At 40.8% G+C, this 17,400-nt stretch overlaps 1 protein-coding gene across 4 annotated transcripts in view; it reads left to right on the forward strand.

The window, feature by feature from the left end:
- MYH10 (myosin heavy chain 10) overlaps positions 1-17,400 on the forward strand; it is a 140,314-nt gene that overhangs the window by 4,749 nt on the left and 118,165 nt on the right. For all 4 annotated transcript variants that reach the window (XM_070395551.1, XM_070395552.1, XM_070395553.1 and 1 more), the window contains exon 2: positions 2,752-3,127. In XM_070395551.1, the coding sequence (XP_070251652.1) occupies positions 2,783-3,127 (345 nt within the window). In that variant the 5' untranslated portion in view covers positions 2,752-2,782. The remainder of the gene's footprint in view (positions 1-2,751; positions 3,128-17,400) is intronic.

Consider the following 17,400-nt stretch of genomic DNA (forward strand, 5'->3'; position numbering starts at 1 on the left):
TCTTGGTATGAATTAGTCTAGAACATTGGTTTTCAACTTTTTTTCCTCCCCCCCCTCAAATACCTGTTAGTATCAGTGGCTCACCATGGCAGCCAGAGAACTTTGGAGCAATGATTCTCAAAGTGTGGTCCAGGATCGGCAGCATTAGCATCATCTGGGAATTTGTTACAAATGCAAGTTACTAGGCTCCACCCCAGATTTAACTAAATCAGAAACTCTGGGATGGGGCCCGGCAGTGTGTAGGTGCTGCTGGTGCACATGTCAGAGTTTGAGAACCACGTTCTAGACCAGTGATGGCGAGCGAACCTTTTGAGCTCGGCGTGTCAGCATTTTGAAAAACCTAACTTAACTCTGGTGCCGTGTCACATATAGAAATTTTCTGATATTTGCAACCATAGTAAAACAAAGACTTATATTTTTGATATTTATTTTATATATTTAAATGCCATTTAACAAAGAAAAATCAACCAAAAAAATGAGTTCGCGTGTCACCTCTGACACGCGTGTCATAGGTTTGCCATCACTGTTCTAGAGCATGGGTGTTCGTGATGCATTACTTTATAACAAATAATGTCTGAAGAATCTTAGCTATTTGATTCTAGTACATTCTCACTAGCAGTGAAAGGGGTAGTATCAGTGATTAATTTTTTAGGGCACAGAATCTGAAGGAAGTCCTGAGTGTTCTCCTTTTAGAATAGCACACATACATGTATAAAGTGAGTGTACAACTTTTTTATACCATTTGCGCTTGAAATCTGTCTACGGAATCAAGGTTAAGAACCTCTTTAGCAACCTTGGGCTTTTTTATGGTTAACCTTTCAGCCTTCTATCTTGCCTATAAAGAATCCCCATCAATTCGGGGGCTGGGAGAAGTTGGGAAGATTTGATAGAGCAAGGGTAGGTACTCAGTTGGCTCCTTGTCTTGATTTGGATGAAGTCATGGATGGAATCCATGCTTATGAAATTTGTAACCACCTGGAATTTGGAGTAATAACAAAAGTGTTTAATGATGGTATTGGATTCCAAAAAGATACTGTAAAGGAGATAAGTGAGTCTCATCAGAAAGGTGAGTGGTGAATATAAAATCTTGTCATTTGATTCAAGAAGCCAATTGCAGCCGAAACCGGTTTGGCTCAGTGGATAGAGCGTCGGCCTGCGGACTGAAGGGTCCCGGGTTCGATTCCAGTCAAGGGCATGTACCTGGGTTGCAGGCACATCCCCAGTAGGAGATGTGCAGGAGGCAGCTGATCGGTGTTTCTCTCTCATCGATGTTTCTAACTCTCTATCTCTCTCCCTTCCTCTCTGTAAAAAAAATCAATAAAATATATTAAAAAAAAAAAGAAAGAAGCCAATTGCACAAGTATAGGAGGGGAGGTAACTTAGAGCAGCATGTATGGAGGTTTGGCTGACAGCTCATTCTGAGCCAACAGTGAATGAGTACAAATGCACCGATTAGGTCTTGAAATACATTAACAGCTTTCCCTAGTGTGGCCCTATGGTTGTTAGCGCTTCCTTTTTCTGTGGTACCGGTGGAACTGTATCTGGAATATTATGTTTGCTTCTGGTCACACACTCTAAAGGGGCATAAGCACATGGAGTCTGTTTGGAGGCAAGAGCTCAGGGTAGTGGAATGAGTCTTGATGAGTGATGGAATGCTGAAGAGGAACAGAGGGAGTAGGAGCAGCTGCAGGAAGGGGAGTGGAGACCTGAATAGCTACCATCACATACTTGAAAGACTATTACGTGAAGCCAAGTTACGTTTTTCCTCTGTGGCCTTATTTGATCACATTAAGACCACACTGACCATAGACAAGCTATAGGGAAACTGGCGGGGTATTTGTAAGGAAGAACTTTGAATCTGTTGTCTGAGGATGGAATGGAAGGCCTGCTGTAGACCGATGCTTTCTCTTCTCTCATTCCTCATGTGTTCTGTAGCTATATCCTGGTGGTGAAACCAATTCTGGTACCACTCCATAGGCTTTTTATTATGAATTTTTGTTTTCTTTCTCTTCATTCTCCTTTCCCTTCTTAACTCTCTTTAATTTGTGGTGAGGGTGAAAGAAGAGATGAAGAGGGGTAAAAGTCAAACTAGAACTTGGCTTTGCCCTTCTGCTTGTTTTTCAGCCCTCAGTAACTGAGGGCGTGTCTTGAGTGGTCTTCAGACAACCAGTCATAATTTGTGGTCACCCCTGAAATTTACCTTGGAAACTCAGTTAATATGGCCATAAAGAGGAATACCCCAGCTTTTTAACTCAAAGTTTATGCTTTCTGTTTACCAAAGGAGTAAAATTTGTGAATTTTATATATAAATATAAGTAATTTTATATGTGTGTGTGTTTATTGAGAGAGAGGAAGTGAGAAGGAGAGAGAGAGAGAGAGAAACATCAATGGGAGAGAAACATTGGTCAACTGCCTCCTGCATGCCCCCTGCTGGGGATCAAACTCACAACCTGGGCGTGTGCCCTGACCGAGAATTGAACTGGCAACCTCTCGGTGCACAGGATGATATTCAAACAACTGAGCCAACATCGGCCAGGGCTCATCTATAATAATAAAAGCATAATATGCTAATTAGACCGGACATCCTTCCGGACGTCCTTCCGTCCTTCCAGACGAAGCCAGGGCTACGAGGGAAGCCCGGGTCCCGGGTGCCAGAGGGAAGGAAGGCCTACTCCTGCACGAATTTCGTGCATTGGGCCTCTAGTTTTATATGTTTGAGTATCTAACTTTACCCTCCTCCTCTTTCCATAGAGGCAATTGCTCTTGGATCCTTCTGTTTACAATGGCGCAGAGAAGTGGACTTGAAGATCCAGAGAGGTATCTCTTTGTGGACAGGGCTGTCATCTACAACCCTGCCACACAGGCTGATTGGACGGCGAAAAAGCTCGTGTGGATTCCGTCAGAACGCCATGGTTTTGAGGCAGCTAGTATCAAAGAAGAGCGGGGAGATGAAGTTATGGTGGAGTTGGCAGAGAATGGAAAGAAAGCAATGGTCAACAAAGATGATATTCAGAAGATGAACCCACCTAAGTTTTCCAAGGTGGAGGATATGGCAGAATTGACGTGCTTGAATGAAGCTTCTGTTTTACATAATCTGAAGGATCGTTACTATTCAGGACTTATCTATGTAAGTATTCCCTCTAATTACGTGAAGTGCGGTGACTGGGAATTAATGTAAATTATACATACTGTCCTAATCAAATGAGAATGTGGACTGTTCACATTCTCTGTTTAACACTGTTATTTCTATTAAAGATAGTCTCTTGCTTACCCTAAGTCTTGCTTTGCTTTAAAATTTTTTTTTAATGAAATATACTGAATGGTATGTGAAGACTTTTGTGGTGGTGCTCTGGAATATAATAAGATAGGGGAAGCATGTGGCAGAAAGACCTGGGAGTTTAATATGGGACTAAGGTGCATTAATAGTAGGAGACAGACAGCAAGTTGGTAGGGAATGCTGGGTAAATCCAGAATTGTAAAGTGGAGGGCAAGAACCAGTTCACTGGGTGCAGGGAAATGGGAAAGATGAGACTGAGGTTTTTAAGAGGAAACAGTTCAGGGTGAGATTGAGGCTGGGGTTGTCCTGTGGTTAGCAGTTGACACATCCAGATGCTGTAGTCACTGACCCTGTAAAAGTCATTGAAAATAATAAGGGGTAAGGAAGAGGGAAAATGCAAGCCAAGTCCTGAAAAAACCTAGAATGACAAAACAGGTTTGAAGGGATGGTAGATGCAGTTGGCAAAGATTTAAAGAAGGTGGTGTAGGTAGAACTTAGATTTAGAATGAAGAGAAGGAGACAGGAAAGTTGACATTGTAATGGTCTGAATTTGGAAAAGAATTTTATGCAAGAGGTGTGTCACTGAAGCTCATACACAGTTCAGAACTTCAACAAATCAGAACTAGCTCTACCATAGGAACTAGTTTATTGGGTGAATATGTACCGAGCACCTCCCACAGGGGAGAGTGTGGTGGACAGGATAGGTTCCTGCCTTTGTGGTACACCCTCTAAGGCAGTGGTTCTCAACCTGTGGGTCGCGACCCCTTTGGCAGTCGAACGACCCTTTCACAGGGGTCGCCTAAGACCATCCTGCATATCAGATATTTACACTACGATTCATAACAGTAGCAACATTACAGTTATGAAGTAGCCACGAAAATAATATTATGGTTGGGTCACAACAAGAGGAACTGTATTTAAAGGGCCAGAAGGTTGAGAACCACTGCTCTAAGGGAATGAAACGGGATAGAGTAAGTAGGAGACTTTCCACAGCAGGTCAGTGAAGGGCTCTGAGAAGGTAGCATTTGAGCTAGAATCTGACTGATAGGAGGGAGCTAGCCATGGGAAAATCTGAGAAATGAATAGTTCATTCATGACCTTTGCCAGAGAAATTTCAATGAAGCCCGAAGGTCTCTCTCTTACTCTCTCCCCCCACCCACCCCTGCTATGAGGTAGGATGGAAAGTAAGTGAGTAAGAGGCACCAGGGTTGGGAAGGTGGCTCCAGGAGAATGGGAAAGGTTTGGAAGATAAGCCACAGATAAGGAGACGATTGGAGAGTAGCACTGAGGATCTGGCTGAGACTGAATAACAGAATATGTATGGTGACCACATTTTTGTCTGGCTGTGTGGTTTTGCCATTATTTTTTTAAATCTTTATTATTGAAAGTATTACATATTTCCCCTTTTTCCCCCCATTGACCCCCTCTAGCCCACCCCCATCCCCCTGCCCACCCTATTGTCTGTGTCCATGGGTTATGCTTATATATGCATACAAGTCCTTTGGTTGATCACCTCCCACCCACCCACCCTCTCCAGCCTTCCCTCCAAGATTCCGCACTCTGTTCCATGCTTCCATGTCTCTGGATCCACTCTTTATCGATTTATTTTGTTAATTAGATTCCACATATAAGTGAGATCATGTGATACTTGTGATACTTGTCTTTCTCTGACTGGCTTATTTCACTTAGCATAATACTCTCCAGGTTCCTCCATGCTGTCTCAAAGGGTAAGAGATACTTCTTTGTTCACTGCTGCATAGTATTCCATGGTATAAATATACCACAGCTTTTTTATCCACTTGTCTATTGATGGGCACTTGGCTCTTTCCAGATCTTAGCTATTGTAAATTGTGCTGCTATGAACATAGGAGTACATATATTCTTTCTGATTGGTATTTTGGGTTTCTTAGGATATATTCCTGGAAGTGGGATCACTGGGTCAAGTGGCAGTTTCATATTTAATTTTTTGAGGAAACTCCATACTGTTTTCCATAATGGCTGCACCAGTCTGCATTCCCACCAGCAGTGTAAGAGGGTCCCCTTTTCTCCACATCCTCGCCAGCACTTGTCATTTGTTGATTTGTTGATGGTAGCCATCCTGACAGGTGTGAGATGCTACCTCATTGTCGTTTTAGTTTGCATCTCTCTGATGATCAATGACTTTGAGCGTTTTTTCATATGTCTCTTAGCCATCTGTATGTCCACTTTGGAGAAGTGTCTATTGAGGTCCTTTGCCACATTTGTAGGCTTGCCCCCAGGTCTATGAAGGCAGGAGAGCCTGACCACTGTGTGTCTCCGCTGCTAGCACAGTTCCTTTCTCTTCTCTCTCTCGTCAAACAAATCAAAGGGGTCTGGAGTGAAGGTAATGGCCATGAAGGAGAGAGAAAACTGGAAAACTAAGAGATTGTGGTCAGATCGTAATGGTGAGCAAAGATTGGAGCGGTGGGTCAATTTTGGATGATGCCTGGTGCAGTGACTTGCGAAAGGCTCCATGTGATGACACAACCAAAACGTTGTGGAATGGAGCCAGACTCTTTCTGCCAGTCTTCACTCTATTCCCCACATTGTACCCTGTAGGCTCCTGCAACTAGGAGAGGAAAGGGAACTAGAAAGGGGAAGATTGTGGGATAAAGAGAAGGGGTGAAAGAAAAGATATTTTATTTATAGCCATGCTTTATAATACTTCTGCAACTTTGCAAGAATCTTTTATTGTGTTTGAGTTTTCCCCACTTATCTCAGGTATAAATAACCTGAGTGACTTTCTGAGTTTCCTTTCAAACCATGGTCCCCTTGGTCTTTAAAGAAGGGAAATCTGAGTTTTTCTGTAAGTTTTAAGGTCACAGCAGAAGTGGGGGTCTGGGAGGATCTTGTCCACAATTTTCAAAAATTGATTACTCACAGGTTTAGTTTCCTTATATTTTCTTTGTATTTAATCTCCCTGACATACAACTTCTGATCCAATATTAATTTTTTTCCCTAGTAAAAACCATTTAAACACTGTGAATATCTCCCCTGGTACTGTTTTAGCTCACCTCGTACTTTTTTTTCTGTAGTATTTGTATTATTTAGTTCTAAATATTTTCTAATTTCTATTATGATTTCTTCTTTAATCTATGAACCTTTTAAAAGTATACTTTTAAAACTTCTAAATGTTGGTTTTTAAGTTATCTTTTTATTATTTATTTTTATTTTTTTAAAAATATATCTTTATGATTTCAGAGAGGAAGGGAGCGGGAGAGAGAGATAGAAACATCTATGATGAGAAAGAATCATTGATTGGCTGCCTCCTGCATGCCCCCTACTGGCAATCAAGCCTGCAACCTGGGCACGTGCCCTTGACCAGAATTGAATCCGGGACCCTTCAGTCTGCAGGCCGATGCTTTATCCACCGAGCCAAACCGGCTAGGGCAGTGGTCGGCAAACCGTGGCTCTTGAGCCACATGCGGCTCTTTGGCCCCTTGAGTGTGAGTGTGGCTCTTCCACAAAATACCAAGTGCAGGCGCGCACATACAGTGCGATTGAAACTTAGGGGCCTATGCGCAGAAGTCGGTTTTCAGCCTGGGCCAGTCTATTTTGAAGAAGTGGCATTAGAAGAAGTGGGGGTATGTTCACTGAGGTCGACCCCTCAGATTGAGGACGTTTCTAGCAAAGGCCAGCTTAGGTGTACCCTAATTAAGTTAATAACAATGTACCTACCTATATAGTTTAAGTTTAAAAAATTTGGCTCTCAAAAGAAATTTCAATCGTTGTACTGTTGATATTTGGCTCTGTTGACTAATGAGTTTGCCGACCACTGGGCTAGGGCTATCTTTTTATTATTTTTAAATTAATTGCATTGCAGTCAAAGAATATAGTCCATATGATACATTCTTTGTTTTTGTTGAGACTTGCTTTATATAGATATTGACAGTTCTATATGTGTTTATAAAGAAGGTCTATTCTGTATATGACTAAGATTTTTAATTGTTTAAATCTTCGATAGCCTTATTTTTGTCTGCTTGGTCTATCAATTACTGAGAAGTATCTTAAAATCTCTCAGTGTGTTTTATCAACAAGGTATACATTCCTAAATAATATAATTATATAGTTGAGTTTTACCTGTTTGTGAATGAATCATACCTAGCCTTTTCTGCCTCTTTTTTATTATTTATTATTATTATTATTATTATTTGCTCAGCATTACCTTTTAAAGATCATCCATATTGCTTTGTGTTGGAATAATTTAGTAGTTTTCAAATTGTGGTCTATGGACTCCAGGGTTTTCCCCCAAGCCTCTTTCCCAGGATCCGTGTGGTCAAAACTGTTTTCATGATTATTTGCCCTTTTCACTGTTAACATTGGTAGTGATGTCAACAGTGAAAAGACAATGGTAAGAAAATCCATTGACACGTTGTCATGAATTAAGATGGTGACCCCAAACTGTACCTAGTGGTCATTTTAATTCAGTTTCACTCAAGAATGTCTTTGCTAGTGCTCTCCCTCCTGGGAGCACGCCATGCCTTCCCTCTCAGACGTGCACCTCTTCAATTCTAAGGGTGCCCATGAGACTTGCAACCAGGAGAGCTATGGACAGCTCTGCCTGGCCCTGGGCTAACCCCCCAACCTGTCTCCAAGGCCCCCTTTTCTCCGACTTTCCAGAGCTGACAGCAGCCCTGCCTCCGCTCATTTTTTTCCTGTAACATTTCTGGAGACCCAAAGCAGCCCTGTCTAGGCTCTCCTGATGCTTCTTCTACCCTAAGCCCTTCCTTGTCTCATTGTCCCCAGCTTTAATAAAATAAAAAAGTAACAATAATAAAAGAAGAATGTCTTTGATAAAGCAGATAAATTATTGATTTTATTAATTCTCAACCCTTGTGTCCATGTCTTTTGAATATTCCATGTGATGAAATGGTGAGTATGTATAAAGCACTTCTGCTGCGTGTTGAACTACAGTGGTCGCCCTGAGGAAAGGCATGTCATTATTTAAGTTGCAGACTAAATTTGCTACTTTTAAAATAGAATACCGTTTTTATTTTATAGAGTGGCTGATAGATAAACTCTGGTTACTCCCACTTCAGTCTTTGGCAGATATTTTCTTAGAAATAAAGTGAGCCTGTCACTTCAAAGAAAACAACTGATTGTATTTGTTGCCAATGATAAAATTTAAATTTTCACATGAAAATTAAAATTTGGAGAAACTCGTGTCTACTACTGTGAACTCGATATCACTACTTAACCTTTCTGTTTCGATAGACAAATGTGATTATGACATAGAGTGGTGCAATGTCATCATTGAGAAGATTTGCATAATTCAGTGAACCAATGTTTTGCAAGTGATGTGTGTAGATATTACAAAGTCATGCATAGGTAATAGCTTTCATTCAGCATGCAAGATAAGACATTGGATTTTAATGAAAACAGTATGAAAAGTTCATTAATAGGGTTTCAGAAGCTACATTGCCTCTGATCTTTAAGAAATTATCACTTGTTGAGTTTGGGTATAGTATCAAAGAAGAATATCCACAATCACTTGAAAAGAGTGTAAGAATACTTCTCTCATTCCAACTATATATCTGTGTAAGGCTGATTTTCTTCATACTTCAACCAAAACAAAATGTCACAACAGATTAAACGTAGAAACAGATATGAAAATGGGGTTTTCTATTAAGCCAGATAAGATTTGCAAAAATATAAAACTGTCCGTCTTTTTACTTTTTAGAAAACATAGTTAATTTTATAAATGTTACTTATATTAACACATATTCATTACTATTTAAAATGAATACATGTACATTTTAAAAGCTCAGTTATATAAAACAAAAGATCTTCGTAGTCATTTTCTAAGAGTATAAAACGGCCCTGAAATAAAAAAGTTTGAATATTTTGTTCATTTTTGTTTGAACGTAATATTCCATTTCAGATTTTTGACCCTTTTCTTTAATCCAAATGTTTTTGGACATTTGTTTTTTCCAGTTTGGAAACTGGAACATCATGAACATTGATTGCTTCAGTGAACAGCTTTGGACATGTACCTACTGCACATAAGCATGCCTTTCTGTGAGGTATAGAACTAGCGGTGGGATTCCTGGATTAGAGAATATGCATATTTTTAACTCATATCTTGAGCTTTTTTAGATAATGCCTGATTTAGTCAGAGTCTAGCAGGAAACAGAAGGCCCTCAAACTAGGTATTTTGAGAGTTTACTAAGGGGACGATTTAGAAACACGTGGATAGAGTTTAGAAAACATGTTAGTTGTACAGTATCCAGCACTAGTGATGGCTGAGAGTCCTTGACACAGCTTGGTGTTTAAAAAAGCAATGGGAAAGCCCTGACCGGTTTGGCTCAGTGGATAGAGCGTTGGCCTACGGACTGAAGGGTCCCAGGTTCGATTCCAGTCAAGGGCATGTACCTTGGTTGCAGGCACATCTCCAGTAGTGGGTGTGCAGGAGGCAGCTGATCGATGTTTCTCTCTCATCGATGTTTCTAACTCTCTATCCCTCTCCCTTCCTCTCTGTAAAAAAATCAATAAAATATATTTAAAAAATAAAAAAAAGCAATGGGAAAGAACTTTACCTCAACTGGGAGAGGATAGTTGTATGGAAAGGGCTTCCTGATAGGAATTGTGGCCCCTAAAGAGGGATGCCCAAAACTCATGACAACTGGCAGGGAAGATCCTGGGGAATAAATTACCTGTCTTTACCTCCTCCCATCCTCAGTCTCCTGCTAATGTCTCCCATGGGTTGAACTCAGTTTGAAGCCAGAGGAGAGAGGAGTTTGATTTTATATATATATATATGTATAGAGAGAGAGAGAGAGGGAGAGGGAGAGGGAGAGGGAGGGAGGGGTGCCGGGTGCACAAAATTCGTGCACTCGGTCGGGGGGGGGGGGGGTCCCTCAGCCCAGCCTGCGCCCTCACAATCTGGGAGCCCTCGGGGGATGTCTGACTGACAGATTAGGCCCGCTCGGCCTAAGCTGGTAGTCAGACATCCTTAGCACTGCTGCAGAGGCGGGAGATGCTCCTGCCACTACCACTGGGCTCGCCAGCCGTGAGACCAGCTTCTGGCTGAGCAGCGCTTCTCCTGTGGGAGCGCACTGACCACCAGGGGGCAGCTCCTGTTGAGCATCTGCCCTCTGGTGGTCAGTGCACATCATAGCGACCGATTGTTCTGCAGTTCGGTCAAATTGGATATGAGCCTTTAATTATATAGGATTTTATGTTTAGATTTTTAAATTTATTTTTAGAGAGGAAGGGAGAGGGAGAAACAGAAACATTGATGTGAGAGCGAAACATCAATTGGCTGCCCCCTGCACACCCCCTACAGGAGGATCAAGCCGAAACCTGGGCATGTGCCCTGACCTGGAGGTGAATCGACAATCCTGCCATGCTTCATCCGTGCACAGGATGATGTCCAGTCAACTGAGTCACACTAACCAGGGCAATGATATATATATATTTTTTAATTAATTTTTTTTAGGTCAGCCTCAGATCCATTTGGAATTGAATTTTGTGGACAGTGTAAGACTGATTTTTATTTTTTTTTTCCAAATGGCTCCCCAAGTGACCAGTGTTGTTTACTGAAACAGTCCTATCTCACTGCTCTGAAGTGCCACCTTTGTTATAAACCAGGTGTTCATGAGTTTGTTGACTCCTTAGTATGTTTCATGGGTCTGTGTGCCTGTCCATGAGCCAGTAGATATTGTCTTGGTTTTTATAGTTTTATGTGTGTGCATACACACACACACACTTATTGGAAATTTGATTGGGAGTTGTTGATTCTATAGGTCAATTTGGAGGAAAATGAGATCTTGTAGTTTAGGGGTATACCTATTTATTTATTTTTAAAATTTTTCTCAATATATTTTATTTCCTTTGTAGAGACCATGTACATCTTTTGTTGAATTTATTTTTGTGTATTTGATTTTCAGGTACTATTTTAAAATGGTGTCCTAAATATTGCTTTTTAATTGTTACCATTATGTACAAATACAGTTGCTATGTTTTTTACAATTAATTTTTTAACTTTATAATCACTAACCTAATAGTTCAGCTGGATATTCTTTTGGATTTTCCATGAATGCACTCAGTGTTGTCTGCAAATACTGACAGTTTCCTTTCCAATTCTTATATAGTTCTTTTGTCAACAAAAGTAGGTCAGAACCTATAGATAAATTTTATAAGAGTTTGAGCCAAAAAATTGAGGACCGACCCACAAGCAAAATCTCAAAGGAGTGACACTCTGGAGAATGACACTTTTGCAGTTCTTTTTTCTACTTTAGAATCAAAGGAGAAGGCTCCATGCAATCCATTAGTCATTAGTGGTAGATTAAAGAGGTGGGAGAAAGCCAGGGGGAGGTGTCTCTAGGATTGGATGAAAAGCAAAGTGGAGAGATACATGCTTGTTTTACATCAGTGGGCACAGGATAGTTAGCATTTAACTTTTACAGTAAATAGAGATGGTACGGACAACAAGAAAATGAGTTTTGGGGTTGTCCTGTGAAGGTGGGTGGTTATAACTCTGAGAGGTCTGGAAAAGATGGTGACTGATATTCCAAGGGTATGTTATCTTAGATGCACAAAAGCAATAGACAGGGCTCCCTTAAGGCAAAGATTGACCTTTGATTAAGGAATCTATAACTCACAGTGTGACTATGCCTCATGACCTGCCCAGTTAGGACATGTATGATCAGATCATCCTATGTGGTTAGGTTACACGGTCCCTGAGCTTGTCAGGCTTGCTACAGAGCCCCTCTCCCATTCACACTTTAACTTGCTATATTGTGCTGTCCAGGACCTTCATTCAGTAAATGTATGTTGAATAGAAGTAGTGATTGGAGGCATCTTTATATCATTCCTGTCTCAGAGGGAAAGCTTTCAGCATTTCATCATTAAGAATGATGTTTGCAATGGAATATTACTCAGCCATTAAAAAAAAAAAAAAAGGAACTCTTGCTATTTGGGACAATATGGATGGACCTAGAGCAGCCGTGGGCAAACTACGGCCCACGGGCCGGATCCGGCCCGTTTGAAATGAATAAAACTAAAAAAAAAAAAAAAGACCGTACCCTTTTATGTAATGATGTTTACTTTGAATTTATATTAGTTCACACAAACACTCCATCCATGCTTTTGTTCCGGCCCTCCGGTCCAGTTTAAGAACCCATTGTGGCCCTCGAGTCAAAAAGTTTGCCCACCCCTGCGTTAGAGTCTAGAGAGCAATAGACTGCACCACATAGCCTAGGTGTGGAGTAGGCTATACCACTTAGGTTTGTGTAATGCACTCTATGATGTTTGCATGAGGATGCAGTCGCCTAACAACACATTTCTCAGGAGTATCCTTCTCATTAAGTGGCCACAGCGGTACTGTTAACCTAAAAATAAAGGCCAAAGCGAGAGGCAACAAGCATTTCTTTTAAGATCAAAAAAGAATAGCTATTTGGAAAGCACTGACTTAGGCATTAGCCCAAATAGAATTCCCGTTAGGAGACAAAGGCAAGGGGCATTTATTAGAAAGGGACAGGGAACAGTCACACCAAAAGGCGGAAGGCATTTCTGTAGGCGCAGATAAACTAACTAGTGGCTCTAATTCTAAAAATGTTTTTTACTTTTCAGTCTGGAAGTCATCAGTCTGGTAGTCATATCAGATTTCTTGTTATCTTTATAAACAGTTGTTGGAGATAAGTGCTGGTTATTTGCCCTATTTTAACATTCCAAAGGGTTGAGGCAGAAGACCTTCAGCTCCTCTGGGATGTAGCTGACGCCATTTTAAAGTGGCTCTGTTTATATTATACTAGGGGCCCAGTGCACGGATTCCTGCACCTTGAAAGGCACTGTGGGTCACAAGGCTGTGCTGGGCACAGGGGCAGGTCTCAACCCGTCCTCCGTGGCCCCTGGGTCCCCTGTCTGCCGGCAGGGCAGCCCTGCTCCCACTGCCACCACTCCCACGTGCTGACCACGTTGGCCCTGCTTGCACCTACTGACGGCGCAGAGCAATTGGGGACGGCACCAGCAACCGGGGTGTGCAAGGCTGTCATCATCAGTGGGTGCAAGTGGTGACTGCTGCCCCAATCCCCCCTCAGGAGCAGAGGGAGGTGGAGAAGCCCTCAAGGGTGATCGGGGCCAGCAGCTACTGCTTGCACCCTCGAGCGATTGGGACTGGCGCCGGGCACTGGCGGTGGGTGTGAGCAGCGGCTCCAGCACCGGCAGTAGGTGTGAGCGCCCAGCGGGACCATGACGTGCAGGAGCAAAGAATTTTCAGTAACCATCAGAGGTTTGCCCTGATGACAGCGACTGCCCTGCCTTGGTCTGGCACTCTCGCTCACCTGCTCCACCATCCCACCGTGGCTGATGCCCACCATGGTCCACGCTCTGCTGCCTGCTGCCGACACCTGCCATGTTCCGCGTGCACCTCCTGGTGGTCAGCACATGTCATAGTGACCGGTTGTTCGATTGTTCCGCATAATAGGGTTTTATATAGAGAGATTTTTACAATACTTTCTGTGGGTTTAATTTGTTCATTCTCATTTTTGAGATGGAGATTTAGATCATTTTTTTTTTCAGCTAGTCATTTCTAATATGTACTTTAAAGGCTATACATTTCATGCTAAGGTAAAAGCTTTAGCACTATTCTACAAGTTTCATTATGTGTTTTTATTGTTCATTCGGTTCAAAATAATGAGGATGTCTTTGTTGCTTCCATGGGTTATTTAGAAGTAAATTGCTTAATTTCCAAACATAAAGGGATTTTTAGGTTTATTCCATTATTTCTGATATAATCCCCCCTTGGTCAGAGAACATAACTGGAATAGTTGTAGTCCTTTGAAATTTGTTAGACTTGCTGTATAGTTCATCATATGATCAGTTTGTATAAGAGGTCATCATGCCCTTGAAAAACATGTATGCTGCAGTTACTGGATGCAGTGTCTCTTGTATGTGCAGTGTCATTCAATCTTGAATGTTCTCAGATTTTTTTATCTGCTTGTTCCTTACTACCGTTAAAATCTTTGCTTCTCTGTTTAGTTCTGTCAGTTTTTGCCATATGCTGTTGAAGTTACGTTATAAGATATGTACAAATGTAAAATGTTTATATCTTTCTGGTGAATCATCATGATTTCCATTTTTAGTAATGCAGCGTTGTCTGACATTAGTGTTAGCTTAGACCTCAGAGCACTTGAACTCCACTTACTCCTCCCTCACAAAATTATGTGCCACTGCTGTTTAATTCTCTGTATTTTATTTTATTTACTTATTTATTTTTTATTGATTTCAGAGAGGAAGGAAGAGGGAGAGAGAGAAAAACATCAGTGATGAAGAGAGAATCATTGATCGGCATGCCTCCTGCATGTCCCCTACTGGGGATCGAGCCCACAACCTGGTCATGTGCCCTGACCAGAATCCAACTGTGACCTTGGTTCATAGATCAATGCTCAGCCACGGAGCTGCACCAGCTGGGCTAATTCTCTGTATTTTAATCCCACAAGAGGCTTATTCCTTCTTGGTTGGCATCCATTTAGGTTTATTCACTTACTTCCTATTGCTTTTTTCTTTTTTCTTACGTCTCTTAGCTTCTATCTTCCTTTTAAAAAGGGGTCTCTCTTTGTCTGACTGTCTGTATTTCATCTTCATTTTTTAAGTTCTTTTCCCCCCTGGATTTGGAATTTCAAGCTGGCAATTATTTCCTTTCAGCCTATGAAGATGTTCTCCCTTCATCTTTTTTTTTTTTCTGTTGAGAATTCAGCTTAGAGTTTTATTGCTATTTCTTTTTGAAGATAATCTCTTTTTCCCCACTGGCTATTTCTAAAATTTTCTCTTTGATTTTGGCTTTCAGCAGTTTTACTCTCATGTGCTAAGGTAAGGTTTTTTTTTTTTTAACATATTCTGATTGGAATTCATAGCATTTTTGAATCTGTGGCTTGATGTCTTTTGTTAGTTCTGGAAAATTCTTAGCCTTTATCTCTTCAGATACGCTTCTGCTCCATTCTCTCTTTTCTTCTTGGAATCAGATACCTCGTCTTTCAGACCTTTTCATCATGTCCCATATATCTGTCACATTTTTCTATATTCCTGTTTTTTTCCCAGGCTTTCGTCTGGATATTTGCTTCTAAATAAAATGTCAACTAACTCTTTCTTCAGCTGTATCTCATTTGCTGTTAAACACATCTATTGAATTCTTTATTTCAGTTATTCTGTTTTCTAATTTTAGAATTTTCATTTGAGTTTTCTTTTAATAGTTTCCAATTCTCTGTCAGAATTCTCAATCATGTCTTAATTATTTGAAAATACATATTATTATCCAAGGTAATAATACACGGCAATAAAAATAGGCTCACAGGGGATCCAGATTTTGTCTTGTATTTTACTATAGTCATAATTGTTGCCTTCCCTGCCAGTTATTGTATAGAGAAATTGTGAAGGTAATTTGAGGCTCTGGAGGACAATAAGCTCATTCTAGAACTCTTTGGGCAGGCCACGGGAGCTAGCACCTGTAGACAATCAGTGATTGCCATCCTTCCCAACGAGGTGCAGGCTGGTCTGTTTCTGGTAACTCTGAGGATGTAGCCACCAGGACATGAGCTGAAAGCCCAGGTGTTCACCTTCCTCGTGGGTTACCCAAACTGCATTTTCTCCTCCCAGCCTTGCATTCTGCTGAAAGCTCTGCTCAGCTTCTTGCTTCTCAGCATTAGTTTTTGGGATTGGTGACTTACTAGCTGCCTAAAAAAGAAAGAACACTACTTCTGTATCATCAAATATTCATTTTTCAGATTTTCCTTATGTTTCATAAATGTTTATTATAGTTGGTCTATTCATTTCAGGATCCAAACAAGGTCAATGTATATCGTAATTGGTGGTTATGTCTCTTCTAATCTATATGTCCCCCCCCCCCCCCTTTTTTTTATTTGAAGGACAAGGTCAATTGTGCTGTAGAATTTCCCATATTTTGGATTTTATTGATTCATTCCTGTGGCGCTTCTTATAAAGTACTGATTGGTTCTAGAGGCTTGAACAGGTTCGGGTTCAGGAGGCAATAATGCCAGGGTGTCTTTCACTTTGTGATGTTGAGATTGACCAGTGAGTTAGTGGTCAGTTTGGATTTTGGCAGCCCTGTTTGTGTATTGGGAATGTCCTCGTCTGCCATTCACCTAAGGCTTTTAGTAGCCAGTGGTGAGCGCTGTCCAGATCTATTATTTTATTAGGGGCTGCAAAATAATGCCAGTGTACCGCCACCACTCCTTGTGTGTTTATTGTCTCAATGGATTCTTTTTAATCTATATATACACCCTTCCTCTCATATGCACACAGAGTTTTCTAGTTTATTATTCTTTTTACAGTTTTAACCTGTTTCCCTCCAAAGGAATGATAGTAATTAATATTTATTTATCCTTTCTCTTCTCTCCATATTCATCTGTCTTCTAAATATTTTTATTGGTTTTATCTATCTGCTTCTTTTTATTATTTTACACTTGTTCTATTTTTCTTTAAGAAAGACACCCTCTGAGGGAAGGCCAGGAGGGTGGGGGAGGGGCCAGAGACCAACCAAGGACTTGTATGCATGTGTATAAGCATAACCAATAGACACAGATAGTAGGAGGGTGAGGGCGGGAGCAGGTGGGAAGAGGTCAATGGGCAAAAAAGGAGACATGTAATACTTTCAACAATAAAGAATTTAAATTAAAATAATAATAAATAAAAATTAATGGAAAGAAAGAAAGACACCCTCTGAGAATGTGTCCATTCTATCACTTGATTTCCTGATATCCATTCGGCCCTTTTTTCTCCACTGTGAATTTTAACTTTTTTAAATTTCAGATTATTCCTTACAGTTCTTCCTTGCTTTAGTCACCTCTTTTTTCCTTATGCATTTCTGTTCCGGTATGTAGAATCCATATATATTAAATTTGGTTGCAGCTATAACACTGTTTCCTAAAGTTTCCTTTTAGCTGATTTTGTAGATAATTTCCACAGGTAATTTCTTTCTCTGAATCCTCTGGATAATGATCTCCTTATTAAATAGGGTTGTTTGTTTTCTCTTAAACACAGGTGAATTGTTTGTTTTCTCTTAAACACACCGGAATTTTATCTAGGTGCGATGTTTGACGTGGTGTGAGAGAATTGTTCTTCCTTTCTTTTCTGTGGGTGGTTTCTTC

This window comes from Myotis yumanensis, unplaced genomic scaffold, assembly GCF_028538775.1.
Source record: "Myotis yumanensis isolate MYYU_CA2020_CCGP unplaced genomic scaffold, mMyoYum1.0.hap1 SCAF_16, whole genome shotgun sequence".
NCBI lineage: Eukaryota > Metazoa > Chordata > Mammalia > Chiroptera > Vespertilionidae > Myotis > Myotis yumanensis.